Genomic DNA, 27,995 nt, shown 5'->3' with positions numbered 1-27,995 from the left:
TAATTCTTACAAGGAAGTTTAATCTAGGTGTAATGATCTACTGTTTGTTATGCTTTCAGTCTCTGCAGTTCTCTCCCCTCCCCCCGTCTCGGCTCCAGCTCTCACACAATCTTACCTGTCTGAATGCCGAGCGGACACACCCTGCTTATCCGTGTCAACCAATCGCTGCTTGTAGACACTGGCTCTAAGGAGGTGTACTTCCTATGTTTAGTGAAAGAAGAATGGGCTAGGCTTAAGCTGAGAGTGGTTACTTGTTTAGCATTGGGGTCCCGCACAGGCCAGACCGCTCAAATCGTCCCAAAAAAGGGGAGGGAGGAAGAAGACCTCTGGAGTTTTTTTGGACATGCTTAGCTTTCTTTCTTGTTGATTTATTGCAGAGAGAGGACTAGCCCAGAGGAGTAACTGCGACTGAGAGCAGAGGACAAACTAAGAACGAAGCAAGAAGAGGAGGAGGAGGAGGAGGAGGAGGGTAGAGATAGTTGTCAATGTGTTGAGACTTGTTTGGGAATTTGAAGCAGGAGGGAGGTGAGGAGAGAAGGGCAAAAAACTAGGGAAAGCAAGGAGAGAACTAAGGCGTAAACTTGTAACTTATAAAATAACAAGAGCAGTTGATACGTGGTTTGCAGCAGGATTTTTCGCTATGTCTGCTGTGGCACCTCGACAATGAAAACGCTGGAAGGAATTTCAGTCTATTATGCAATCCACTGCTTGTGTGCTGATCTGGAGAGACCATAGGGGAGCCTAGATCTCCCCAGAGCAACAGTTCAGGTAAGTCACTATATGATAAGCTGCTATATTTACACTGTATTTACATGTTTTTGAATGCAGTTTGAGGAAATCTGTTGTGGGTTAACCAGCAGAGCCACAAATCCACTTTAGTTTTGGCTCACTTGTGACATGCCGTGCCTATGTGTCACAGGCCTTACGCACTCAAATACTTTACTGCGTGGATTCTGCAGGTGAGACTTGCGGGGGAAAATACGCAGAAGAAGTGTTTTTGTGCAGTGTTTGCAGTTTATATTTAAGTGTTTCAGATTGTCAGTGATCCGCTTGGGTATTTTTGTAATCTCTTGATCAGTAAACAAATTAAATATTGCGAATTTTGAATCAATTTTTCCGCGTGATGTCTCGTTTATGTTCGTGAAATTAATATTGAAAGCCATATTTATTCAAAAATATTGTAATGATCAATATGAGTTTCAAAAATGTGAAGGAAAAATGACCAAAATCACAGACGTTGCAGACGTTTTGAGGTAATAAACGCCCATTACATTAGGTTTTTTTTAAGTGAAATTCTTGCAAGACATTCTTGTAATAGTTTAAGAGTTCATATTTCAGTCTTTTCACAGATATTAATGCTCATAGACATGTTTAAAATATGCACTGTGAACTGAATTTAGATTTTAAGACAGAATATGCAAATGTTATCGTAAAAATTGTCCGAAAAATCTGAGTTTTTTCCAACTTCGCGTAGCCCTACTTATGAGTATGTTTGCACTAGTTTTAATGTTTCTTCAGTGAATAAATAACAAGCCCAAGCTGTTTAAAATTTTGTGCATTGCTGCTTTGAGAAGGTGGTAAGTTTCACAGCTAAGAGTTACATTTGAGAAGTGTATGTTATTCTACTTTTAAACCAATACTACAAGTTCTTGGAAGTTATATCAGCCTAATGTAATTCTCGATATGTTCATTACAGACTATGGGGACACAAAGGCCCAGCTGGAGCGGCTTCGACACCGTGCCTTCTGTAAACACGTCTGACCGCAAGCTTCAATCAGGTGGGAAAATCGCCAGGGACCCGAGTCCGAGACCGCCGCGGGCTGTCCAATTGGAGCGGGCTAGAGAGGAAGAGTGGAGAAGAGAGAGACGACGAGAGACAAAAGAGAGGTACAAAGACCCCTCTGAACGGAAAAGATACTATGACAAGGAGAGGAGACCCAAGAATTCCAAGGATGAAGAGAGGGAACGCCGGCAAGAAAGTCGAAATGTACGGCCTTTGTCCAATATCGAGATGGAGAATGCGAAAGTGGGAGACAGGGGAGTGAGGAAGGGGGATACTTTTCCGAGGAGCGCGGGAGGTCACGGGCCGATAATGTTAGCGGTTGCCATGGAAGCGGAGAGGGAGGAGAGGAGGCGGAGGAGAGAGGAGAGCGATCGAGAGAGGGATAGAGAGAAGGTTAGAGAAAGAGATAGAGAGAGGGATAGAGAGCGAGAACGACCCAAAGATAGAGAAGACTATAGGAGAAAAGATGAGAGAAAAGAAGCTAGGGATGAAAGAACGAGGGATAGATATCGGGAGTATGACGACAGGAGAAGAGGTATGGATGGGGAAGAAAGGAGGGATAAGTATGCTCCGAGAAAGAACGATAAGCAACGAGACGAGATGAGGCTGAGGGACCCGAGGATGTCCTCACCTGAACGGAGGCGAGACAGAGACACGTACTGGGACAAGGCTCAGAGGAGAGAGGGAAGGAGGGATACGAGAAGCGAAGGGGAGATAGACGAAAGAGAGAGGAGGAGGGAGAGAGGGAGGGAGAGGGATGAGGTGATGCATCAGCATAGCCGGAGCGAAGGAGAGGTGAGGGGTAAAAGAGAGAGGGATTATAGAGATCAAGACAGGTACAGAGAGAAAGAGGACAGACCCAGGAATAGGGACGATAGATATAGAGAAGAAAGAGAGACGGAAAGGAGGACAAGACCGGATGCAGCAAATGATAGACAGAGGAGGAGAAGTCTAGATGGAAAAAGACGAGAAGAAAGAAATAGGGATAATGAGGACTATAAAAGAGAAAGGAGATCATCAAGAGAAAGAACCAGAGAGCCAGACATAAGTAGCCAATCACAGAGCAGGACGATGCCAAACCCGGTTATAAGTCGTCATGAATGGAGTTCCGATAAGTCCAAAGAGGAAATGGAACAGCTAGAACAAAGCGTAAGGGAGAAAAAGAAAAAAGAAAACCGGAAAATGTGGCTAGAACCAAGGGGTCCAGCTAGTAAAGACTCAACTTCACTCAGAGAAGACAGAGAGGTTGTTGAAAGATATACCGGCGAGGAGACAGAGGAGTTAAGCGTAGATGGAGAGTTAGAAGAAATCTGGGCAAACAGGCCTCGGAGTTTTACAGGAAATTCCGAGGAAAACACAGAGGAAAGCGAAGAAGGAAGTGACGTAGCTTGGACGTTGGACCGAGACCGAATTCTGTCAGGAGAGGATGGGTTCGTAACGGTTTCCAGCGGTGAGGATGGTGAAGAAAGAGAGGAGGAGTTTAAAGACTGCATGGAATACTGGGTGGGAGAGAGAGATGCAAATCAGGCATGGACCAAAGAGGAATCAACGGATGACTCTTCGGATACGCAAGGAACAGACACGCCGCCAAAGTTTGTGTTTTGCGTGATTGGTCAGCCTGATGATGAATTAACAAAGGAAGTTACGCCGGCGCAAAATAAACTAGAACACGAATATGATGAGGTTAGAGAGACACTGGAGGAGAGGAACATTTCGAATGAACAAACTCCTCTAGATGGCATAAAATTTAGAAGCAATTCCTTTAATGAATTTGGGACGATTAAACGAGATTCGCAAACGGAAAAACTGCTTTTGGAATGGAGAGAGAATAATAGTGATCAAAAAGAGGATGAGGAGGAGCGACTTTCCCTGATCCCGAGCAACCCCTACGCAGACGTCCCCATTCAACTGCCTTACGAACAAGTACAATCCGGTCTGGAAAAATCTGGCACTCTGACTCCCGAGGAAGAGGAAGCCATCCGAATACGACTGAGCGGAGCTTGGACCATGTCCGAGGAGCCAAAGCGGCATTCCCAAGCCCCTCACCTGAAATGGGCCACGAGTGTTGTACGCGAGATCTTGGGACAGTCCGACGAAAACATTGACGATATAGAAGAAAGAGAAAAAGAAAAGCAAGATGGAGGGATGCAGATTCCTGTAATAAGAGCAGATGATGAACTGGAGATGGAGGAGGAGTCATTGGAGATGGAGGGGTTAAGAGGTATGGGTCAAGTTGACACGCATGGTGATTTGGGGGACGCTATGCATGCTGACACACACACAGCAGACAAACAGTTGAACACAGAGACGTCGAACGCGCAGGTAGAGGCGAAAGTTAGCGACGAGGCTAAGCTAGCGGAGCCTGAGCAGTTAAACAGTGAAAAAGAAATGGACACGTATCTCAGTGTTAGCAATATGCTGTACAAGCCAAGCAGCTGCCCTAGTCTCACTTATGAATCAGACGCCTCGGAGAAAGAGGTGTTTACAAGTTCCCCTGTAAAGCAAGAAAAAGAAGAAGAAGAGGAGGAGAAGGTGGAGGAGGAGGAGGAAAGGGAAAGTTTGGATGTTGTTGTTGTGGGAGAGATTAAAGGGAAAAGTGGAGTTGATGAGAAAAAAGAGAAAGGAGGAGTAGGAGTTGGAGGAGCGGTGAACCTAAGAAGCAGTTGTAGTTTTCGAGATTTGGGCACAGAGGCGCGTTTTAGGAGAAGGGGAATCCGCTTAACGAGAAGAAAAGAAGACGACGTTAAAGAGCAGAATGAAGAAGAAGAGGAAGAAGAGGAGGAGAGTGAAGGTGTGGGGAGAGATCGCAGAACCAGAATATTCTCAACATCAGGTAAAAGACAGTGGGCGCTGGTGGACGCTGATTCTACATTTCTAAAACTTTGTCCAGAGGGCTATACACCTTTTTTTTCCCTCAGTCTTGAGTTAAAATCAGCTTAATTTAAATATTTATCTTTGACTAACCAAGTAACAATTGACTAGTTTAGATCTATTTAGGGACTGTGTATGTACCAACCAACACTGTCGCAAGAACCCCTCGGGACCCCAATCTGCTGTGCATCTGCATCTCAAACGACAGTGATGTACAGATCTTAGCCAAAGGAAATAAATGGTTAAAATAAAGAGGGGAGTTAAAGAAGCTATTTTTGTTAGGAAAAAACAATCTTTCCTTCAACATGAATGGGAGGCTTAGACATCATCTATCTCTTATTTATAACTCCATCCTCACACCCAAATCAAGACAAACAAAACAATAGTGCTAACCAGGATGCTAATAGGTGTGAGGGCACTCATTACAGGCCTGAACGATTATGTGAAATATGACTCAGATATAATAGACCTAGCTAACAAAACGTACACAAATAGGTGTGTTTGATTCAGTTTCGTTAGCTCCTTCCTTCAGACGGATACAAGGCAGTGTCCAGCAGTAATCTGACCAGAACTGAAGAAGCCAAACGTCTTCACCCCTACAACTTTTTCTCCAGTTGACAGACTTTTGTCATAGATATATTCAGTGTTTCTTGTGTTGCTGTAAGTTTGACGTTTTATGGTTTTATTTGCACGTGTGATGAACGTTGCTAACTAGATCAGACTGAAGATTTACCTAAAAATTCAAATTTTACTTCATTGTTTAAATTTAAAATCCTTCTGTAGTTTCATCAGAATCTTGTTACATTCAAGGCTGTAGAGCAAGAGTCTCAAACTCGCGGCCCGTGAGAGGATATTTTGTGGCCCGCAGGACAATATGTGAGTTTAATGTTATTGAGGCTTTACCATGTTGCGTGTAGAAGGTTCGCAACTGATTCAACAAATAACGATGTATATCCATAAAATCCACAAGAATTGTCGTATTTCCTCATGTATGTTGAAAACAGCAATGACACGTTTTTTGTGGAATACCTGATAAGTCCAGCCTCACCCAGACTCTGCCTCCTGTGGCCCCCAGATACTTTGAGTTTGAGACCTCTGCTGTAAAGTTTGGTGTGTGTAGGTGCCACTTTAAGTCCTTTATATCTCAATGGAGGCAGGTTGGTTAAATTAAATATTAAAACATCTTTCATCTTGGACGAGGAGCGAAACGTCTTTACTCTAAACTTTTGGCCAGTTAGAATTGAATTATGCGTGTAAATTATCTTAGTAGCTATAATCCGGCATATTTACATTTGTTTAATACATTAATGTGCCTTGTCCCTATATAAATACACACAAAATCAGAATTATATTTATTTCTACTTTTAAGAAATCGGAATATTTGGAAACATAACGAAAATGCAATTAAAAAACACTTACCTTTCTTTAATTTAAGTTTTAAGTCTATATCTTTAAGGTCCACTATGAAAACTTTCCGCTTGGTGTTGTTTATGTTATTGCTTTCCCTGGAATATTCCACAGTACGGCATTAAACATATCTATTTTATGTTCAGTTGCATAATCGATCTGACATTTAATTTGCTCCTGGTTGTCTTTATAGCGAAAGATAAGTTAAAGTCCATACTGAGGAAAGCTTTATGCAGAGCGATAGCATTTGTATCCATGGAGACAAGTAGGTAATGGACTGTCCACTGGGAAAGTTACAGAGCGCACCTTTAAAATCCAAACAATCCTCTTTGGGTCAAGATAAAATATAGCAGATATGAGGTACCAAGATAGTACTAAGATCAGGGGTCTCAAACTCAAATTAGCCGGAGTCTGGGTGAGGCTGGGCTTATCAGGTATTTAAAATCTTCTCAAACGTCATCGCTGTTTTCAACATACATGAGGAAATACGCCAATTCTTGTGGATTTTATGGATATACGTCGTTATTTGTTGAATCTTTTGCGACGGGAGGACACAGCGCGAGTGACACATGGTAAAGCCACACTAATATTAAACTTTCATATTGTCCTGCAGGCCACAAAATATCCTCTCGCGGGCTTTAATTGGTCCCCGGGCCGCGAGTTTGAGACCCCTGACTAAGATAAAGTAGCCTATATATAAATACGTGATGTCAAAGTGGAAAGATATACTCAAAAATATCCGGGAACACGCGCTGAACTTTGTAATCATTGATAAATAACTTTTCCTTAGTAGAAATGTGTTGCTTTTTCTTTGTAACTCGTAAACTTACTGTGCTCTCATATTCAGACCTTTGAATAATTCTCTGGTAAAGAAGAACAAGATGAGTCAAGTCGTCTGTAATGCTGTTCTACCTAACGCTACAGGTTTATGGGAGGTGAGGGGAGGAGGAGGAGGAGGAGGAGGAGGGGCTGAAGGGAAATCCAGTAGTTCAGTCATAAAGGGAGCTCTCAGTCTTCTTTGAATCAGTCAGTCCAGGAACATATAATATAGACACTATAGACAAAAACAGCTATTTAAAAAAACAAAAAACGTATTTATTCATGTGTATTTTTTCGTGGAAAATGATGCTGGTGGATAGTGATTCATTAGTTGGATTGTTCTTTATTCCAGATGATGAGGACGGTCGGAGCAAAAGCTGGGGAGAGCTGGATCTGAGGTAAGGCTTCCTCTACTTTTTTTATAACAACTTTGTAATTATTGTGTTAGAAGTGTGTAACATGATTGTACCTGTTTGTGTTTTTATCATTTTCGAGTTATGGCAGCAGGGCATTGTCACTATAGCGATTAAGCAAATTAAATTAAAGTATTAAAGATTTTTTGGATGGGGAAAGGTCCTCAAACAGTGATTTAAAACAGACCAGATCTTGCATTATGTGCTGCTTTAGTAGATCACTGCATTTATGGATTTTGCATTTTATGTTAATGTGAAATATCAAAATCATTCACAGCAAATGAGACTGGGGCTAAATTAAGATTAAGCCTGGAACTAAACCTGGACTAAACCTGGATTAAACCTGGATTAAACCTGGACTAAACCTGGACTAAACCTGGACTAAACCTGGAACTAGACTGTGACTAGGCCAGGACTAAACCTAGACTTGATCGAGACTAAACCTGGACTAAACCTAGACTAAACCAAGACTAAATTTAGACTAGATCGGGACTAAACCTGTAACTATACCTGGACTAAACTTGGAACTAGACAGGTCTAAACCTGGACTTGACTGGGAGTAAACCTGTATTAAACCCAGATAAATCCGGGACTAAACCTGGGCTAAACTTGGACTAAACCTAGATTAAACCGGGACTAAAACTGGACTAGATCTGGACTAAACCTTGACTAGACTGGGACTAAATCTGGACTAGACAGGGACTAAACAGGGACTATACCTGGACTAGACAGGGACTAGACCAGGACTAGACCTGGACCAAATCTGGACTAGACTGTAACTATACCTGGACTAGACCTAGACTAAACCTGGACTAAACCTGGACTAAACCTGGACTAAACCTGGACTAAACCTGGACTAAACCTGGACTAAACCTGGACTAAACCTGGACTAGTACAGGACCAAATCACTTCTGCATCAGGCTGAGTTCAAACTAGGACCAAACTAGGACAAGTGTGAACGTGACCTAAATGTCAGTCAGAATAAAACAGGTTTATTGACATAAGACGCTGTTGTTTATTTAAGATGTTTTTTGTTTTTTTTAAATATCTTTCTGCAGGCACGTATTGGACAACATTGGAAAACGAAAAAGGAACTCCAAGTTTTTCAGTAAGAGACTTCTTTATATTTTGTTCCATTCAGTTCATGCAAATGGCACAAGACGTATGGTTTATCAGTGCAGTGACATATACAGGAGATAAGTGCGACTGTGGGCGTTCCATTGACGCTGCTGGTCTGATTAAATCTACCGGTGCTCTGTCCTCGTCTGGGAAAGCATGTAATGGGATTCCTGTAATGTGCATCATTTCACTATAACGACACTGTGGTTTGGGTTTGTGAGATAAAACTCTTTAAATCTTTAGTATCAAGTAAACAGTTATTGTCGCTAATCTCACTGGTATCCTCTTAAGATACATGTGTCAAACTCAAGGCTCCCGGGCTAAATGTGGCCCCCCACGTCATTTTATGTGGCCCACAACAAGATAAATTAAAAGGTTTGACTGTCTTAAAATGCCAGTTTATCAGGAGATTCAGTTACACAGCCATATTTTTACATCTATGGAAATGTATATGTAATATTTGTAACTCGAATAAGAAATAAATACAGAGACAGTTAATGAACAAGTTAAAAAAGTAGTTTATTTACGTTACATGTGGCCCTTTGAGAGTCACCGTTTTGCTGATGCGGCCCTGGGTGAAAATGTGTTTGACGCCCCTGTCTTAAGAGATGAACAAAATGGAGTAAGAGAACATTAAGATACAATATGAACTAGCACAAGCACAATACTAAACTTTCAAACGTGATTTTCATACTAAGGAATAGATCCCAACATGAAATGGTAGTACTTTCTTATATATTTCCATGTGTTCTTATATCTGTGTAATCCCTCAGTCGTCCAGTAGGTTCCAGAGTGATCCAGGGGTGTATACGAGTCTATGTGTCTTACACTTGTTCTGATTCAGCTCTAGATCAGTCTAAAGCTTCAGGAACAGTTAATTTCTGTCCTGTAGATGTGATTTTTTTTTTAGTATCGATACCTGCTCAATTGAGATTTTAATTTTGATACTAGTTTTCCGTCCATTTTCTTCCTCTTATCCGGGGCTGGGTCGCGGGGGCAGCAGTCTAACCAGGGACTCCCAGACTTCCCTCGCGCCAGGCACATCCTCCAGCTGGGCGTTCCCAGGCCAGCCGAGAGACATAGTCCCTCCAGCAGCGACTCTACTCTGAGTTCCTCCCGTGTGATACTAGTTTTAATATCGATTAGCATCTGATTTTTGATACTTTTGACAGCCCTAATATGAAATACCAATAGTATTTTATAGAAACTTGTAGAAAGAAGGGCCAGTACTCAATGTTTTTACCCAGTTACATTTACTTGAGTAACTTTAAAGACATTGTACATCTCAGAGTACTTTTCTTGCACTATACTATTATTACTACTGGAGTAACGTTTTTATTTAAGGAGTTTAAGTAACAAAAAGTAACAAAAGCTTTATGTTTAAATGTGTGTTTCAGCTGCTCCTTCAAATATCATGTTGTTTTGTTAAATTTTGGTGATCTAATCCTGGAAAAAACAGATTTTGCATGATATTTTGTTTTTCCCATTTACACTTCAAATTATAAAACAGATCCTATGTCCAGAAGTTATTTTTACAGTTACTCTTAGTAGTAGTTTTCCCATTGTAGTCTTTTTACTTATTTAAGTGGTTTCTTAGACTAATACTTGTGTAATCAGGCCCGGAGACAGAAATTTGGGGGCCCCGGGACAAGAAGCCTCACATGGGCGCCCCTCTAATATAAACAAATAGGAAAAGGGGTCCATTTTCCTTTTGTCCGTCCCATCGACTCCCCTACGAGTAATATTATTTTAAACTAACTGTACTTTTACTTCAGGACCAGTGAGTGAAGTCTGTCTATATGGTGCAATCTGTTCCTGTACTGAGCAAGTTTTAAATTGCCCCTCGTTCCCGTCTAGTCAAGCGTCAGTGACTCTTTTGAACAAAAATGAATAAAAATCCTGATATGTTGCAAAAGGTGGGACAGCAGAGTGTAATGTAACCGAGTGCGAGTGTGTGTCCGCGCAGGCAGCGACAGGTTTCTGCTTGTGCTCCTATTTCCAACAGATGCTGCCTCCGAGAATTCCAACAAGTTTGTGCTAAAGGAATGTCAGAGAAAAACAGCTCTTATTCCTGTTTATGGGCGACATTTTGAGGACTTTTGGCTGTTATAAAGATAGAATATTCTGTTGTGATCACCCTGAAACACATGGATCTGATTGGGAGTATTGACCAAAAATCAGATTTATTTGACTATCGCTGATGATCATAGTCACATCAGAGACACGTTTGCAGATGTTGTGTTATATGTGATGTCTAATTACACACAAAAACATGAATTAACTGAAATTAAAATAGATATTCAGTAGCACGTATTTGAAAGATTGCACTGACCCACTACGTTTGTTTTATATTTTACATTTTAATCATGGCTCTTGCAGTGTTTTTATGTATTTTTTATGTATTTATTATAGACTCTGTACTCAATATTCTCTTAGTGAGGTTAAGGGTCAAAAGTGAGCTGAAACTTTAGTATTTTGACACTGCTAAGAATACTCTCTCTTATAACTAAATCATTCTTTTTTATTTAAATTTACCGTGTGGTCTTAGTTCTGACCAGTTCTGACATAGACCAAGGAAAAGATCATTCTAAAACTGGTGTAAGAAGGTCCAATTTGGTCCTATTTATGTGTTGTTTTTTTGTTTTTTCACTGTCGATATTCGATCAAATTAGTATCTACTTTCGACAGTAGTTTAAACAAATTGAGTTTTTTGATATGTCCATCTCTACCTTGTATCTTCCAGTACTTTCTGCTAGTTTTGGTCTGTTTTTCTGTTGTTTAAAATCAGCCAACACAGACCTTATTTTTATGCGTGCCTTCATATTACTGTAGTTTATACTTTAAAGGTCCCATATTAACCAGAACTGACTCTTGTGAGACTTAAGTCATGTTATTATGCTCAAAAATATCTCTGGATTTGTGTTTTTTTTTTTCATTCACACCTGTTTGCGTAGCCATTTATGACTAGTTTTTTTGCATTTCCATAGCTCAAAATGCTCTGCTCCACCTTGTGATGTCATGAAGTGATATTTGTCAAGTCCCATTAGCTACTTTTTGCCTTTAGATCAGTAGAAATTGACAGTTCCAGAGCTGAAATCATCCAAATGAGTCTAGTGAAGGTGTGTGGAGTTTAAAAACACAGTGGAGCACTTCCTGTATTACCACATGATGACATCACAAGGTGGAACAGAGTGTTTTTCATTTGAGAGAAAGGCTTGTGAATGAAACACAACTCCAGGTCTGTTTGTGATGAGGAAACAACATTATAACATAGATAGAAACATAGAAAATCTCATAATATGGGCCCTTTAATATTCATTCATTGTTTTATGTTGCATTGCACCGCCAAAGAAAATTACTTTTAGAATTTCAATTTTTGATTTTCCTTCTGATTTCTCAACTTTAACCTCTCTCCTTTTCGATTCCTCTCCTTCAGAAGCAGCCCAGCTCTACCAACAGTACAGCGAAGCCGCCCAGAACTTTGAAATCCTCCGTCAGGCTCGTTCCGACGTGGTGTCTGTCTGCGAAGGCCACTCCCCCCCTGGCACCTCCCCGCTGCCCGCTCGGAGACCCCTGCCCCCTCTGCCCAACGTCCCTCACCCTCACTCCCTGTCCAACACCGGCTCGGTCTCCAGCGTCCAGAACCTACCCCTGCCGCAGCCCCCCGGCCACGCCCAGCGCAGGGCCTCGTCTCCGCGCCTCTCCATCTCACTGGGGCAGTCGGCCACGCTCTGGAGGGACCTACCCGCTGTCAGGACCGACGCAGAGTTACAAGAGCTCACGGAGGACCAGAGACGGCTGCAAGAGGTAGTTTTATTGTACAACACCCCGAAAAATATCTTGAATATCTTGAGTTATGATTAGAGCTGTGCATTTAAGCAAATTTTAGTCAAGATCTAGATTTCTAAGAAGGATCTATACTCAGTAAAAGCTTGTGGTTCATAGCAAAATTTCAAATCAAACTTGCACCATGTAAATTTTCCGGTAGAGGGTTCGTCACTTTCTTGTCTCTATGGAGATGTTTTTGCTTTGCCTGGGATATTACACGATATGGCATTAAACTTATGTATCCCTAGAGACAAGTACCATATTTTCTGGAGTATAAGTCGCACTGTTTTTCATAGTTTGGGTCAGGCTGCGACTTATAAATATATGTCTTTTTCTTCATTATTATGCATTTTTTTCATTATTATGGATTTTTTCTTCATTATTATACAGTTTTCTTCATTATTATACATTTTTTCTTAATTATTATACATTTTTCTTCATTATTATTCTTTTTTCTTCATTATTATGCATTTTTCTTCATCATTATGCAATTTTACGTCATTATTTTGCATTTGTTCTTCATTATTATCAATTTTTCTTCATTATTATACATTTTTCTTCATTCTTATGCATTTTTCTTCATTATTATACATTTTTTCTTCATTATTATGTGCTTTTTTCCATTATTATGCATTTTTTGGCTGGTGCGACTTATACTCCAAAAAATACTGTATATGACATTTCCAGGTCACATTACAGATCTATGGAGAGGCAAGCACAGTCAGAGTGCTGTTTTGTTTTCAAGCTAATGAAGCAGTAAGTGACAACTCCATGAAGACAAGCAACTTTCCGCCAGAAAAGTTCCATAGTGCAACTTGTGGATAGGCCCAGTATTTACAGACATATTAACAATAACCCAGGTGAAAACATGAGCATTTTTAGGTTTTGTTTTGTTCATTTAAATTTGTTCTGGGTATTTATTTATTTCAAAATAGCACATTATTTTATTAAATTACTACAAGGTGAATGAGTCAGCGCTGAACTGAAACTGAAAGTAAAATGAAAGGGGAAGTCTACAGGGTGTACTGGTTTAAAATGAAAGTACTTTGGAAACAAAGATACTTTTACTATGAGTAGTTTTGAGTTTCATCAGCAGGTCTAACTATCTGTCAGCTTATAAAAACAAAAGACAGAAACAGTGTTACAAAGCCAACGTGTAAATAACTATAGTCACTATTAGCAAATGGCACAGATAAGATGGAAAACTAGCCACAAACAACTAAATATCGTGTCTTATTATGTATAAAAGTGGCGAGATTCTTTTATTACCGTAGTTTAGTCATTAATTTTTCAGTCTTGTTTCAATTGTTTCTGCTCCTGGACGTGTTTAAAATGTGCACGAGCTCAGTTTGTAGAGCGTTTTTCCACTGATCCGACATAAACATCATTAGTAGAGCGGTCACATCTGGCATTCTGCAGGTTGGCGGTGCGATTCCAGCCTTGGACAAGACGCTTAACCCACATTACCCCTCGTATCTGCGTACACTGCTGTATGAATGTGTGTTTGTTCAGCCTTACTACTTCCTACAAACACAACTCGAGACCTTGTGCCACTATTTCCTCTGTAAAATTGTTTAAAAATTCCAATCGGTGGGCAAATGTTTATGATTCAGCGCCGTATTCAAGTGCAAACAAGCTCCTCAAACAGCTTCACCACAACCCCCTTTATCTGTCTGTCTCTGTCATAGTGGCAACAGGAAGTCTTTGTTTAGGAATGATGAGATGATGCAAGATGTGAATGAGTTTGGCCCCTTTTCTGTTACTCATATCCTCCACAAGTGTCCGTTCTGTAGCATAAATCGAAACTAGACCCTTATTTGAGCATTAAAAAAAACAAATAATAAAATAATAATAACAATGATTTCAGACATTCGGAGATTTCCTGAGTTGCCTTGATCTTTATGAGAAATTATTACTATGATGATGTTTATTTTGGGTGTTTTTGAGTGACCCCTACTCCAACCCTGACCCTATACTCAAGGCTTGACCGCTGTACCCCACCCACTCCTCTGTACTTACTTGCAATTATTCAAAACTTCTTAGATTGAATGAAATTTTTATAATGATACGGAGATTGTAAAAGAGATAGAAATTAACTACAGGACTATATCATTGTTCCTTATAACACTGATATAAAAAATCTGGTTTAAATAAAGTTGTTGGGGTTTTTTTTTTTAACACAGTTAAAAAAGAAATAATACATTCACCAACATGCCAGGTTTATTTTTTTATTTTTTTTTATTATAAATTATTAAACTAATTCTTCTTATTTATTTTATATATTTTTTATTATTATTATTAAGGGACATCAATATAATAAATAACAAATGGTGATGATACATCTTGTAAACTGATTTAAATTCCTTGAAAAATATTATGTACTTTATTACAATAACACAGAAAATTAAATAAAATTAATTAATAAATAAATAAAAACAAACAAAATAAATAAAAATAACACTAGTACAAAATTATTATTATTATTATTATTGGTTTAAATAAAGTCAAGTTTGGAAATGTTACATTGTGACAGCATGATCTGCACTGGCTTCAAACAATATCACTTTTATAAATAACAAAATGTCCAGGAAAACGAATTAATAAAAATAAAATTCCCAAACTAAATCCAGATTAGAAAAATTGTGCATCTGTAAAATAAACATTTAAAAGAATTCTATCAGTTTATCTTCTGATTCTACCTATTTGCACATTTTTTTCTAAACTAAATACAGTTTTGGATTTTTATTTATTTTTTATTTTTTTCCACACAATCTGTCCCAATCCCTTCTCCTGTCTCAGTGCTTCATTTTTTCATCCATTCATTCTTTGTGTCTTTTTCTAGGTGCGGTTTGAGGTGGTCACTTCGGAGGCGTCCTATTGCAGAAGTCTGGACATTGTTGTTGAGCACTTTGTAAAGTCTAAACAGTTGGGGGCGCTGTTGACCACTCAGGACAGAAACTGGCTGTTCTCCAGACTCTCTGATGTTCGGGCCATCAGCCACAGGTCAGCGCGATTTCATTTATTTATGCAGAAAGTAGTAAACATGAAGGAAAAAAACATGTAATGAGAGCGTGTGTGTCGTTTAAAGATGCACAGCCAGTCAAAAAGTTCTCATGCTTTTGTTTTTTTCTTTATTTTTACTACTTTCTGCATTTTAGATTCACACAGAAGACAGCAAATATATGAAGCAACATATATGGAATTATGTAGTAAAGATAAAAACTCGGGGAGGATATTTTGAGGATTTGAAGATAAAATATAAAACAAATAGTAGTGTTCTTTAATCTTTAGAAAGAATTAAGAAAATAACACTGAATGAGAGGGTGTGTCCAACTCGAGCCATGTTTAAATCCTTTATTTATTATTATTAGTATTATTATTTATTTTGTATTTATTATTATTATTATTATTATTATTATTATTATTATTATTATTATTATTATTATTAATGTATTTGTATTATTATTTTATTCATTTATTTATTTATTATGATTTGTTGTATTGTAATTTTAATGTCTTTTTTATTCTGTAAAACACTTTAAATTACTTTGTGGACCAATTGTGGTATAAATAAACATGCCTTGCTTTGCTTTGCTAACTTCCCAGACGCTAGTGATGTTTGCCACCTGCTTGTCTCCATGATTGTTAAAAAATGCATTGAAAAATGTGCATTTTTACAATAAGCAAGCTTGCCTCTCCATAGATCTGACCTGTAACTTGGCCTTGTGGAGTGCCCTGCTTGCTGAATACTGTGAACATCTCCATGGAGACAAGCAGAAAAGACTGTAGACTACCATGAAAGTTACATAATAATTGAACATCCTCAAATGTGTAAGTTTCAAGTCAAATTTTGTTTTTGTTTCTCAGTTTTCTGTCCAAACTCGAGGAGAAGGTGGAGTCGGACATCATGCACTTCACCGTGTGTGACGTCATCGCCCGTCACTGTCAGCGCTTCAAAATGGTTTACGTCCCCTACCTGACCAATCAGTCCTACCAAGACAAAACCTACCAGAGACTCATGTAAGACGCCTGCTCAACCCTGCACTTTTCACTGTTTTCTATTAAATATGTAGAGATGAGGAGCGAGAACAAGAACGAGCAAGAGTTTGTGCCACAAGAGATGACGTTAGATAAAAGAGTTTGCACGTGAGGAGTTAATACTGCTAAGCTATACCCATAGACCACATATGTCAAACCCAAGGCCCGTGGGCCAAATGCGGCCCGCCATGTCATTTTATGTGGCCCGCGACAAAGTAAATTAAAAGGTATGACTGTTTTAATATGTCAGTTTATCATTAGATACATTTTTTCATATCTATGCAAATCCATCTGCAGTATTTGTAACTTGAATAAGTAATAAATATAGAAATGGTTAATTAACAAGATTCAAAAGTAGCTGCATTTATTTGACATTAAATTTGGTTGCATTTAGTGACATTTATCTTACAGTTAGTTACATCTGGCCCTTTGAGAGCGGCCATTTTGTTGATGTGGCCCTTTGTGAAAATCAGTTTGACGCCCCTGCTGTAGACTGTTTATATAAATGGACGTAGCTAACCTGCTAGCCGCCACGATGTTCCAAACAGGAAGCGATCATGGGCTACACGTCTGGCTCCATCAACTCTCTGTTCCTGCTGCTGTCAGACTCATCATTTTGTTCTTAAATGTTCGTATTAACCCACTATACATGATCCTGGTGTTTTTATTTAGCTATTTTGTCCGTAAATCAAGATATGAACATTAATAAGAGACAAATCAGGTGCCTTCTTTCCCTGAAGTCGCTCCCGTTAGCATTAACAACAGGTTTGATTGACAGCGTTGCTAAGCGTCCGCTCCCTGTCAAACCAGCAGTGCGGGCAGGAAGAGACGTTACTTTCAACAGCCTCGCTCCGGATTGGCTCTTTGGTTGCTATGATACTCATGGTTTGAGTTTCTAATATGGAACTTGGCTCCAAATTAGCCGGTATAACTGCTAGCCTCGGTGAGCTTCATTTGACTGGAGCTTCATTTGAGTCGCTATGGGTGACGTCACACTCACTCAGTCCACTTCTTTACACAGTCTATGTTTGAGAAGCTTTAAAATGACAAAAAATAAATACACTGGTCCCTTGTTTATCGAGGGGGTCACGTTCTAAAAATAACCCGCGATTAGCGAAATCTGTGAGGTATCAGCTTTATTTTTTAACAATTATTCTATATCAGGGGTCTCAAACTCAAATTATCTGGGGGCCGCAGGAGGCAGAGTCTGGGTGAGTCTGGTATCCCACAAAAAAAAAAAAAAAAAAGTTAAAATCTCAACGTCATCGTTGTTTTCAACACACATGAGGAAATATGCCAATTCTTGTGGATTTTATGGATATACATTGTTATCGGTTGAATCTCACACTAACATTAAACTTTCATAGTGTCCTGCGGGCCACAAAATATTGTCTCACGGGCTGCAATTGGCCCCTGGGCCGCGGGTTTGAGACTCCTGTTCTAAATGTTTTTGGCTGTAAAACCCCCTCACCACACACTTTATACACTTTTATCACACAGGCATTAACATTTTCTCACATTTTTCTCTTGTTTAAGCGAAAGATGAACCGCGTTATAGTGAGGGACAACTGTAAACTAAAAACGAGGAGCCAAATTGTTGAATGAACCGCTTGGATTTACTACAAATTATGTTAAAATCTTGTCATGTTTTGTGTAAATTGTGTCTCATCTATAAATGTGTGATTCTTCTTCTGGACAAACCTGACTCTATCTAAATCTAAACCGCTGCTCGTCTTGTAGGAATGAAAACCCGGGCTTCAGGCGTGTGGTGGAGAAACTGGAGCGTAATCCTGTGTGTCAGAGACTTCCACTGAGGTCATTCCTGGTTTTGCCGTTTCAGAGAATCACACGGATCAAACTCCTGGTGCAGGTGAGACTTAAACGACTTCACACTGATTGAGTTTAGGGCTAAAACACTTTATTTTTTGTGATGAACTACGCTGTTTCTCTGGTGGAACATCTGCCACCTGCTTGTCTCTGTGGAGATGTTACTGCTTTGCCTGGAATGTTTCACGATATGGCATTAAAGTTGCCTTCATGGAGACAAGCAGGTGAAACCACAAGGTCAAGTTTTGTTTTGTTTTTTTCTTCTTTTGTTTTAAATGAAATATACCGGTAATCACATGCACGCAACTGAGATGGGGGAAAAAAGGAGAGGAAAGAAAGGAAAGGAAAGGGAGAAAGGAAAAAAGGAAGAAAGGAAAGGAATGAAGGAAAATAAAAAAGGAAGAAAGGAAAAGGAAAAAATAAATAAGAGAATGGAGACTCAACCCTGAAACTGAATGTCAAAACTAGGTATAACTCCATAACTAAACTCACTCGTTCGTTCATTTTACCTGTTCAGTAATAAAACGAGCTCTGATCATTGTTTTATTTCTGTTTCTTGTCCTTTATCATTTTCGTGTCTGTTTCTTTGTCTCCTGAGCATGTTTCTGTCTCTTCTCTATTTCAAGTCCTGTTATGTTTTGTACTGTACTGTTTTTTTTACTGTACTGAACAGGGCACACATGAAACAGAGAGCCCAAGTGTTCTCATTGTGTTCCTGCATTTCTTTCTTTATCTTTATTTAAACAGAGGATGTAGGAAATTCCAATTATGCTATGCTAACGTGCTAATGTGATCTGTATTTTTGTGCAGAACATAGTGAAGAGGACGACTCCAGGGACTCCTCAGGCCATACAAGCGATCAAAGCCTTAAAACTACTGGAGAAGGTGTGTAGATGGAGCTTCACTGTTGAAATATGTATGCAAAATAAAGTGAATAATAAAATGAATAAATAAAATAAAAATAGGCAAGGCAAGTTTATTTGTATAGCACAAAATAAATAAAATTATTACAAAAAATATAGATGCAAAATAAAATGAATAATAAAATGTAAATAATAAATAAATAAAAGGAAAATAAATACAATTTTTAAAATGGATGCAATTTAAAGTGAATAATAAAATAAAACAAATAATAATAAATAAAATGAATAAATAAAATGAAGTCTAAAAATGAAAAAAAATGGATGCAAAATAAAAGGAATAATAAAGTGGAAATAAATAAATCAATAAAATGAATAAATACAATTAAAATAAATAAAATTAAAAAATATAGATGCAAAATAAAATGAATAATAAAATAAAATGAATAAATAAAATGATAAAAATATGGATGCAAAATAAAATGAATAATAAAATGTAAAAAATAAATAAATAAAATGAATAAATAAAATTAAAATAAATAAAATGAAAAAAATATGGATGCAATTTAAAGTGATTCTGAGCATCTGGAAAAGTGCGATGTAAAACTAATTTATTATATGTTTCAATTATTTCTGTTGTAGTTAATTCAAGAGAGTAACGACAGCATCACTCAAATGAAAAGCATTGAGTCACTAGTTTCTTTGAGCGCCAAAGTGGACTTCGAATGCAAGGTAAGTTCATCCACAAGTTAAAATATGTGTAAAAATATTATGAATCTTTGTTAAACTTGTCCTGTGTGTGTCACTAGACCCTCCCTCTGGTGAGTCAGTCTCGGATCCTGGTTCGTGAAGGGAAAGTCACAGAACTCATGGATTTCTCTGTGAAGGAACAAGAGAGGAGCTTATATTTGCACTTGTTCAACGATCACTTACTGGTCTCCCAACAAAAAGAGTAAGTCTGTTATGATTTATTGTATTTTTATAGTTTTTTTTTTTATTATTTAAACCAAATTTTTAACTGACATAATAGGCTGCATTCATAGTCTAACATTCATAGGTTTCAGCTTCCTTATAGGTGACATTTTGAGGACTTTTCACAGTTCAAAAGATGTAATATTTAGCCGTATAAATCATAAATTATGTCAGTTGCTACGGGGCTAGACGGCAGGTCAAAATCATTTGGTAAAGTTTGAATTTTAACTGTTTAATTGCAGATGTTTTGACCTGATTTATGGTTGATATTTATATAATTACAGTGTCTATCTTTACAAAACAAAAACAAGAAAAAACTAGTCCTACGTCCTCTTTGTGTAAATGAACTTAGATGATTTAACTTTTCCGCTTCATTATAAAAAATTGGTGTCATTATTCTAATAAATCGGCATGAATACGTCAGCCAAAAGGAATTTAAACCACAAACTTAATATGGCAAATAATTTTAGCCAGTCCCGAAAAATATGATGATTGTTCCAGTCGTTGAGCCAAAAACAGAGAGTCAATAGAATATTATTTAGATTTAGAGACAGTGCAAATTAAAAAGTACAAATATCCAGCTGATATTTGCACTTTTTAATGAAGAGGCTGAAATTTATTGTGGAAGAAAACGCTTTATTTTAAAAGAGATAACTGCACAAAACATGACTAAACTGCTCTGTTATAGACTTTTGATTAAAAAAGAGGTGCAGTCAATTGAATTTGTAGTAATTTAAATAACATAATATGGGGAAAATGGTTGAAAATTGGTCCTATACTGGTCCAAAAATATTGACTTGGATTCTCTGGAGTGTAAACAACTCATTTCGGCATTGGCCATGAAAAAAACATGTCAGTCGATCTTTATTTAGACTCAAAATAGTCTAGTCTGCTCAGTATTTTGCATAGTATTCTTGAATCCTTATAGTTTGAACCTGAGTTGGACACAGGTCAGGTGGAGTTTGCATTTTTAATCAGATTTTAGATGTGTTGACCTGGTTTATGGTTAATTTCTCTTCAATTACTGGGCCGATCCCCATGAAACAAAAACTGGCAAGTGTTTTATAGCTTCAGAAAGATTATTTAATTAGATTTCCTTATTTGATCCCCGAGGGGCAATTCTGGAGCAGCAAACAACTTAAAAACATTCACATAACAACATGACACAAGCAAGAATCAGGAGTACCTAGAAATACAAGGACGGATGTTTACAGTTAAGTAAGAAACGTGCAGGGAAAGGCAAAGTGCAGCAGTGACAGGTCCTGTAGGAGAATTTAAGGAGGCAGATGACACTTCTGACTGGCCCACTGACAAATCTTCAGTCGCTCCTATAATTCTTAAGTTATATTCACCAAATTTTAGCAATAGATAAACTGAACCTCCCGAGATTTTTGGCAGTATATACGGTTATAATTGTTCACTTACACTTGAACTTATCACTACTTAAACTCGGGGGAAGTAAAAATGTTTGGTTTGTCCCTGAACAGCCCGATCCAACACACTTTACGTCACATTTAAAGCATTTCGGGGCTTATGTCTCTTATTTGATCCTTGATATTACGTTTAAAGTTGTTTATTAAGTCGTCTGAGGTTTATTCACCAACACCTTTTCTTTAAGATCGCCCCACAGGAAGAAATCAGGACTAGTCAGGTCTGTGGAGATCACATACTGCCCCCTGTCTTTGAAAAACACTTATTATTCCTTTAATGGCGTTTACGCTCGGGGCATCTCTGGTATTAAACCCAGTATTTGATTCAAAGTCCCAATGAACAATGAGGGTTTGTTCCTCGGTGCTGGATTTGCTCAGATTAATGTGGGAAGGGTCGTTCTAAACGCTCTGGAAAAATAAAATAAAAACTTTAAACCATGAGATTAATATGACGTTAATATGACAAATTAGTTTACCCAATCCTTAAACATTTGATTCGATATAGTTTGCACAATATTCTTGATTTCCTTTAGTTTAAATCTGATCAGGAGGACAGGTCAGAAGTCAAACAAACCACTTTTTTACTTTCTCATTCCCAGTATAAGTCATGTTTTATGCTCCGCCCCTGACCCGCTCTTCCGCTCTCGTGTTTGATTGACAGAGGAGGCCGGTTCACGGTGATAGACACGTGTCCGGTGTCTGAGCTCCGCGTGGAAAACTTCAGGATCAAACTGCACTCGCTCCAGAAGAACGTGTTCAGACTGCACACATCCCACAAGTCCCTGCTGCTGCGCACAGACACACAGTGAGTCTGGATTATATAACATCTGCTGCTTTTTATGTCACAATATTCACTCATAATCACTATATCAGTTTATCGTTCAATATAAAAAAGATGGAACAGTTTATTTTGGAGCTCAGTGTTTATCGTGAGCACTTTTTCTTCGCAAAAACTGGGAGATTTGCTTAGTTTTTGTTGTAAAATGATACGATTTAAGCTGTAGAGGGTTGAATAAGTCTCTTTTATGACAAATGTTTGGTTCATGCTGCTGTTTATTTCTTGCAGCTCATGTTTTTTAATGAAACAGTCTATTTAAAAATGGTTTACTGGGATTATTTTGCATTATTTAAGTCTTAATTAGTGGCAATAGCAATGCATCGTGCTTCAAAATGTGTTATCGTGACAGGTCTATGAGATTATTAAAGGTGCGCTGTGTGACTTTGCTATTGGAGTAGAGCTGCACGATTTTGTGGGAAAAAAATAATTGTGTTTCTGGTTGGATTAGATTAGGATTAGATTTGAGTTTGATTAAAAAGCAGGATTCTGAGTGCACAGTGTAAACACCTGCAGAAGTATTAACGTGAGTGAAATGTGAACTTCTAAACTTAAAATACAAACATACAAGAATCACGACAAGATTTTTCTATTAAAACATAAGAGATTTTGTGTTGTAGAGAGGTCACTCTGTTATCTTAATAATCACAGACTACTCTAATTGTAATTTTGATCTGATCGCTCTATATTGTACAGCCCTGATCCGAAATGCTCCACAGTATGGCATTAAACACATCTATCTACACTCACCTGAAGGATTATTAGGAACACCATACTAATACGGTGTTTGACCCCCTTTCACCTTCAGAACTGCCTTAATTCTACGTGGCATTGATTCAACAAGGTGCTGATTCATTCTTTAGAAATGTTGGCCCATATTGATAGGAGCATCTTGTAGTTGATGGAGATTTGTGGGATGCACATCCAGGGCACGAAGCTCCTGTTCCACCACATCCCAAAGATGCTCTATCGGGTTGAGATCTGGTGACCGTGGGGGCCATTGTAGTACAGTGAACTCACTGCCATGTTCAAGAAACCAATTTGAAATGATTGGAGCTTTATGACATGGTGCATTATCCTGCTGGAAGTAGCATCAGAGGATGGGTACATGGTGGTCATGAAGGAATGGACATGGTCAGAAACAATGTTCAGGTAGCCCGTGGCATTTAAACAATGCCCAATTGGCACTAAGGGACCTAAAGTGTGCCAAGAAAACATCCCCCACACCATTACACCACCACCACCAGCCTGCACAGTGGTAACAAGGCATGATGGATCCATGTTCTCATTCTGTTTACGCCAAATTCTGACTCTACCATTTGAATGTCTCAACAGAAATCGAGACTCATCAGACCAGGCAACATTTTTGCAGGCTTCAAATGTCCAATTTTGGTGAGCTCGTGCAAATTGTAGCCTCTTTTTCCTATTTGTAGTGGAGATGAGTGGTACCCGGTGGGGTCTTCTGCTGTTGTAGCCCATCCGCCTCAAGGTTGTGCGTGTTGTGGCTTCACAAATGCTTTGCTGCATTCCTCGGTTGTAATGACTGGTTATTTCATTCAGCGTTGCTCTTCTATCAGCTTGAATCACTCGGCCCATTCTCCTCTGACCTCTAGCATCAACAAGGCATTTTCGCCCACAGGACTGCCGCATACTGGATGTTTTTCCCTTTTCACACCATTCTTTGTAAACCCTAGAAATGGTTGTGCGTGAAAATCCCAGTAACTGAGCAGATTGTGAAATACTCAGACCGGCCCGTCTGGCACCAACAACCATGCCACGCTCAAAATTGCTTAAATCACCTTTCTTTCCCATTCTGACATTCAGTTTGGAGTTCAGGAGATTGTCTTGACCAGGACCACACCCCTAAATGCATTGAAGCAACTGCCATGTGATTGGTTGATTAGATAATTGCATTAAGGTGAAATTGAACAGGTGTTCCTAATAATCCTTTAGGTGAGTGTATGTCTCTATTTATTGAGACACTGCTTAAACTTTTAACATAGACATTTATGCAGCACCTGGATGTGTTTGAAACTCTCAAATGAGCTTTAATGAACTTTATGGACTAATTTGGTTGCTTCGTATATATTTTTTGTATCCAGATTTTTTTATTTTTTTAACTATGGAGTGAATAATATTTGTGTCTGCAAAAAAAATAAAAATAAAATAAAAAATCCAACAAGTAAATGACAAGCACGTGAAAATGCCACCAGGCTAAGTTACAGCTCAGTTCTGTGGAGGTGTGACACCACTCACTGTAAGAATGCATGTTTTTTGTTTTGTTTTTTTGTGATCAAATTTTATTATTCAAGTATTGATCTCATCTGCAGCTGCACCTGATGGACTTATACACAGAAGAGAAAAAATAAAAATATATAAAAATAAATTAATTAATACATATTATTATTATTATTATTATTATTATTAATAATAATAATAATAATAATAATAATAATATAAAAAGTAATATGTAAGAAAAATAAAAGTAATCCAGTCCAGGTTTAATTACTTTCATACAGTAATTGCAAATTTCCTCTATCAAAAGACATCAGCAGAAATTGCATTATACATATTTATTTTGTACTATACATAAAAAATGAAAAAAAATATTTTAAAAAAGCATGTTTTTTGTTTTGTTTTTTGTTTTATGCATGTTTATAGAGTGTGTGTGTTTTGGGGCAATAAAAACATTTATAACTGAAGAAACAGATCATTTTAATTTGAATGCCATACTGTGGGACATTCCAGCAGGCAGTGTACCCTCGACCAGAAAAGTTACATACTGCAAATCTTCACTATCACAACTGCAGCACTAAATCTGCAGCCTTAAAAGTGTGTGTGTGAAACCTGTTAAATTACTGTAGTAAAACGTGAGAGTAAAACTGAACTCTGTTTCTCTGCACAGGAGCGATAAACTGCGATGGATATCAGCCCTGTCACGACCACATCCTGAAGTCGACTTTTCCACCGCTCAAGGTCAGAATTTTCACTGAGATTTGACCTTTTACTTCAATAACACAAGAACAAGACGAGTATCATGACATTAAATGGGTTTTGTTCACATTACATCATGATATTACAATACAAAATACTGCAAAGTGGTGTTTTATTTCAGATGTAAAGACGTCACACTCCCAGATCAGGGGCAAGACACAGATTTCCCTATTGATTATTTTATACTTTGCTGTGAAATATCCAAAAGTTCAACGCACAAATGTTGAACCTGATTATTTCTATTGGTGACTAGAGCCAGGAACTCTGCATTTTAACAATATTTATTTTAACAAGGTCAGATTTCTGTAGTAGAGTTTACTTTTACCTGTCAGATTGCACGTTTGTTGTCCTGGTTTATGGTTAATATCTGTGTAATTATCAGTACTGGACCAACCCACATGAAACCAAAACTGGCACAAAGTCCACAGTGTTCTTCAGTATTGATTGATTATTCAAACACAAATGTATAATTCTTCAGTTTAAATGATTAAAGTATTAAATGGCAAGTTTGTGGATCCAGTATCTAACACACAATAATCTGGTTCAGTGTTTGTGTGTGTTAAATTTGGTGTTTCATTCATAAAATGTGACTCTCCCGTAGAGTTTGAGCAAAAACACATCAAACAGCAGAGTTCAAAACAAAGGTTATTTGGCAGAATAAAGAGGCCGTGATGTTGGAGCTGGTTCAAAGAACAGGACTGACCTGGTTCAAAAAAGAATTATTAACATTAGTTTAGTTTTTTTTCCTGTGAAAGATCTCTGCTGCTCCTGGAACGCCCTACCATGAACAAACACACACAAACACACAAACACACACAATCAAACATGCAAAGACACAAACACACACACATAAAAAAGGCCTGTATGTGTTAAAGTGACTTGTTTCAGAATGTCATCTTGCTTTTCCTCTGTACAGTGTCATTTCAGCCTTGTGTGTTTTGTCAGCAGATTTAAATGTGCTGAATAAATAAACCTGAGTTGTTTATATTGATGCACTTCGCTGGTTGACATTATTGGGCAGTGCAGTGAGACTGAAACACTGAAAACATTATTAATCCAGCCCGCCCAACGTGACCAAATTATATTAAAATAGGTGAGGGTAAATCTTGTTGTTGTTTTAACAAATTGTTGATCTTTTGGCATTTAATATATTAATTATGAATTAAATTAATGCATTTGAAAAACAATTTGTACAATGAGCCTTGTATATTCATGCTCTGCTACATGTCACAGGCCAAATCTCAATAACTGTAATATATATATATATATATATATATATATATATATATATATATATATATATATATATATATATATATATCCTGGCACAGACCCTCTGTCAAATTTTAGAAGCCATCGTGGCCTGAGTGTTAAAAAGTTTGCCCCTCTGCTCTAGTCAGTGCGATCAGATGAAAACCCAGAGTAAAGGCCCTGACTCGTCGTTACAGAACAGAACTCACTGAGATGAGAGTGAATTACAGAGACACAAACATTTGTTCTTTCTGTTTAGTTTTATACTGTGACAGGACGATGGACTGATGCTGCTCTACAGTTATAACCAAAGCAAAAACAAACATTGTCATTGTCAAATGTGTTTATTAACTTGTTTAACTTTTCCTGTGTGCAGATTTTGCACAGATGCAGTGCATACGAGGTTTTGTCAGTCAACAACCAGACGAGCTGTCCCTAGAGAAAGCAGACATCATTTTAGTTCATCAACAGAGCAGCGACCGTAAGTCCTTTGTTTTTATTCATTTGTTCACTTAAAGGTGCACTACGCAACTTATTAACCTGCCTGTTTTTCTATAGATTTTTCCCTGGAATGTTCCACAGTGTGCCATTCAGATTGCATTTTTATTGCTAAAGAAATTCTTACTTTCTTTACATTCTTACTCTGAGCAAGATGAGCTTGCCTTTCCATAGATGTGACTTTGGATTTGTGTCCTAACCTTTTATGGACAGGCAGGTGGCAAACCCTTCAAAAATAAAGTGACGTAGTGTTGCTTTAATAATGCTATTGTCACTTGTTTTATGAGTGGGGCTTCTCCTGGTGATACACAGGAATCTTTTGGTTTGTTTAGACCTGTTTTAGACATGGAATAGTCCCAGTTTAGACCTGGTTTAGACCTGGAATAGTCCCAGTTTAGACCTGTTTTAGAACTGTAATAGTCCTGGTTTAGCCCTGGTTTGGGTCCTTCGTGGTTCACACTCTGTCTAACGTGTTTTATTTATATTTTAAGCTACAGACAGTTGACACTTGTGTTGTTTTTTCTGTAGATTGGGTTGAGGGGACCAGATTATCCGACAGGCAGCGTGGTTGGATCCCAGAGTCACATTTGGACACCATCAGTATTCTCGAAATCCGACAACGCAACCTTTCCGACGCTCTTAAACTCACCACAGCAACAGCTCAAGTTTGAACTGTGGGACCAACCTGTACTTGACAAAAGACACTTTCAAATGCTAAAGATTAACCATTACGGAAACATATCTTGTGGAAATGACTTTTATAAGCTTTTAACCATGTTATAATGGTTTCCACTGTCTTCTCATAAGCTTAAAGTTGTATTTTGATGTCTGTTGGAGAAATCCATGGAGTATTATCCTGCATTCTAAGTTTGAGTGCTTGGAAAATTCCTGTTTTCACCTACCCCCTATCCCCGCCCACATCCCTCTGCTCACTTTCTAGATTCTCTGAACAATTTTGACTCAGGGTTAAAGGGTTGCCAAATGTTCTGTTTCCATTTTTCACAAACTTGATCTTTAGGAGTTTTGCCTGTTCAAAACATCTAATATTTA

The 27,995-nt window shown here is 38.1% G+C and overlaps 1 protein-coding gene across 2 annotated transcripts; it reads left to right on the top strand.

Annotated features, from left to right (window-relative positions):
* The first annotated feature begins 81 nt into the window (after positions 1-81).
* On the top strand, positions 82-27,952 carry arhgef5 (Rho guanine nucleotide exchange factor (GEF) 5). Of its 2 annotated transcripts, none has more exons than XM_033980974.2 (15): positions 82-768; positions 1,697-4,616; positions 7,233-7,278; positions 8,352-8,401; positions 11,849-12,219; positions 15,083-15,243; positions 16,108-16,260; positions 18,019-18,148; positions 18,916-18,990; positions 19,608-19,697; positions 19,775-19,917; positions 22,029-22,172; positions 25,108-25,178; positions 26,824-26,928; positions 27,474-27,952. In XM_033980974.2, the coding sequence occupies exons 2-15, from the start codon at positions 1,700-1,702 to the stop codon at positions 27,614-27,616; spliced, it is 4,599 nt and encodes a 1,532-aa protein (XP_033836865.2). In that variant the 5' UTR covers positions 82-768; positions 1,697-1,699; the 3' UTR covers positions 27,617-27,952. The 2 variants fall into 2 exon arrangements, with proteins under 2 accessions (XP_033836865.2, XP_055084093.1); XM_055228118.1 differs by having other exon boundaries at positions 113-768; positions 1,697-4,004.
* Positions 27,953-27,995: the final 43 nt, after the last annotated feature.

The sequence above is a fragment of the Periophthalmus magnuspinnatus genome, chromosome 16, assembly GCF_009829125.3.
Source record: "Periophthalmus magnuspinnatus isolate fPerMag1 chromosome 16, fPerMag1.2.pri, whole genome shotgun sequence".
NCBI lineage: Eukaryota > Metazoa > Chordata > Actinopteri > Gobiiformes > Gobiidae > Periophthalmus > Periophthalmus magnuspinnatus.
This window is presented reverse-complemented; position numbering and strand designations above follow the sequence as displayed.

What these genes read in the sequence shown, in the direction of transcription:
- arhgef5 (XM_033980974.2), top strand. Translation starts at nt 1,700, where the DNA reads ATGGGGACACAAAGGCCCAGCTGGAGCGGCTTCGACACCGTGCCTTCT. An exon ending in GTTCGGGCCATCAGCCACAG is followed by an intron (nt 15,244 to 16,107) that starts GTCAGCGCGATT and finishes TTTGTTTCTCAG; the next exon opens with TTTTCTGTCCAAACTCGAGG. An exon ending in CGACTTTTCCACCGCTCAAG is followed by an intron (nt 25,179 to 26,823) that starts GTCAGAATTTTC and finishes TCCTGTGTGCAG; the next exon opens with ATTTTGCACAGATGCAGTGC.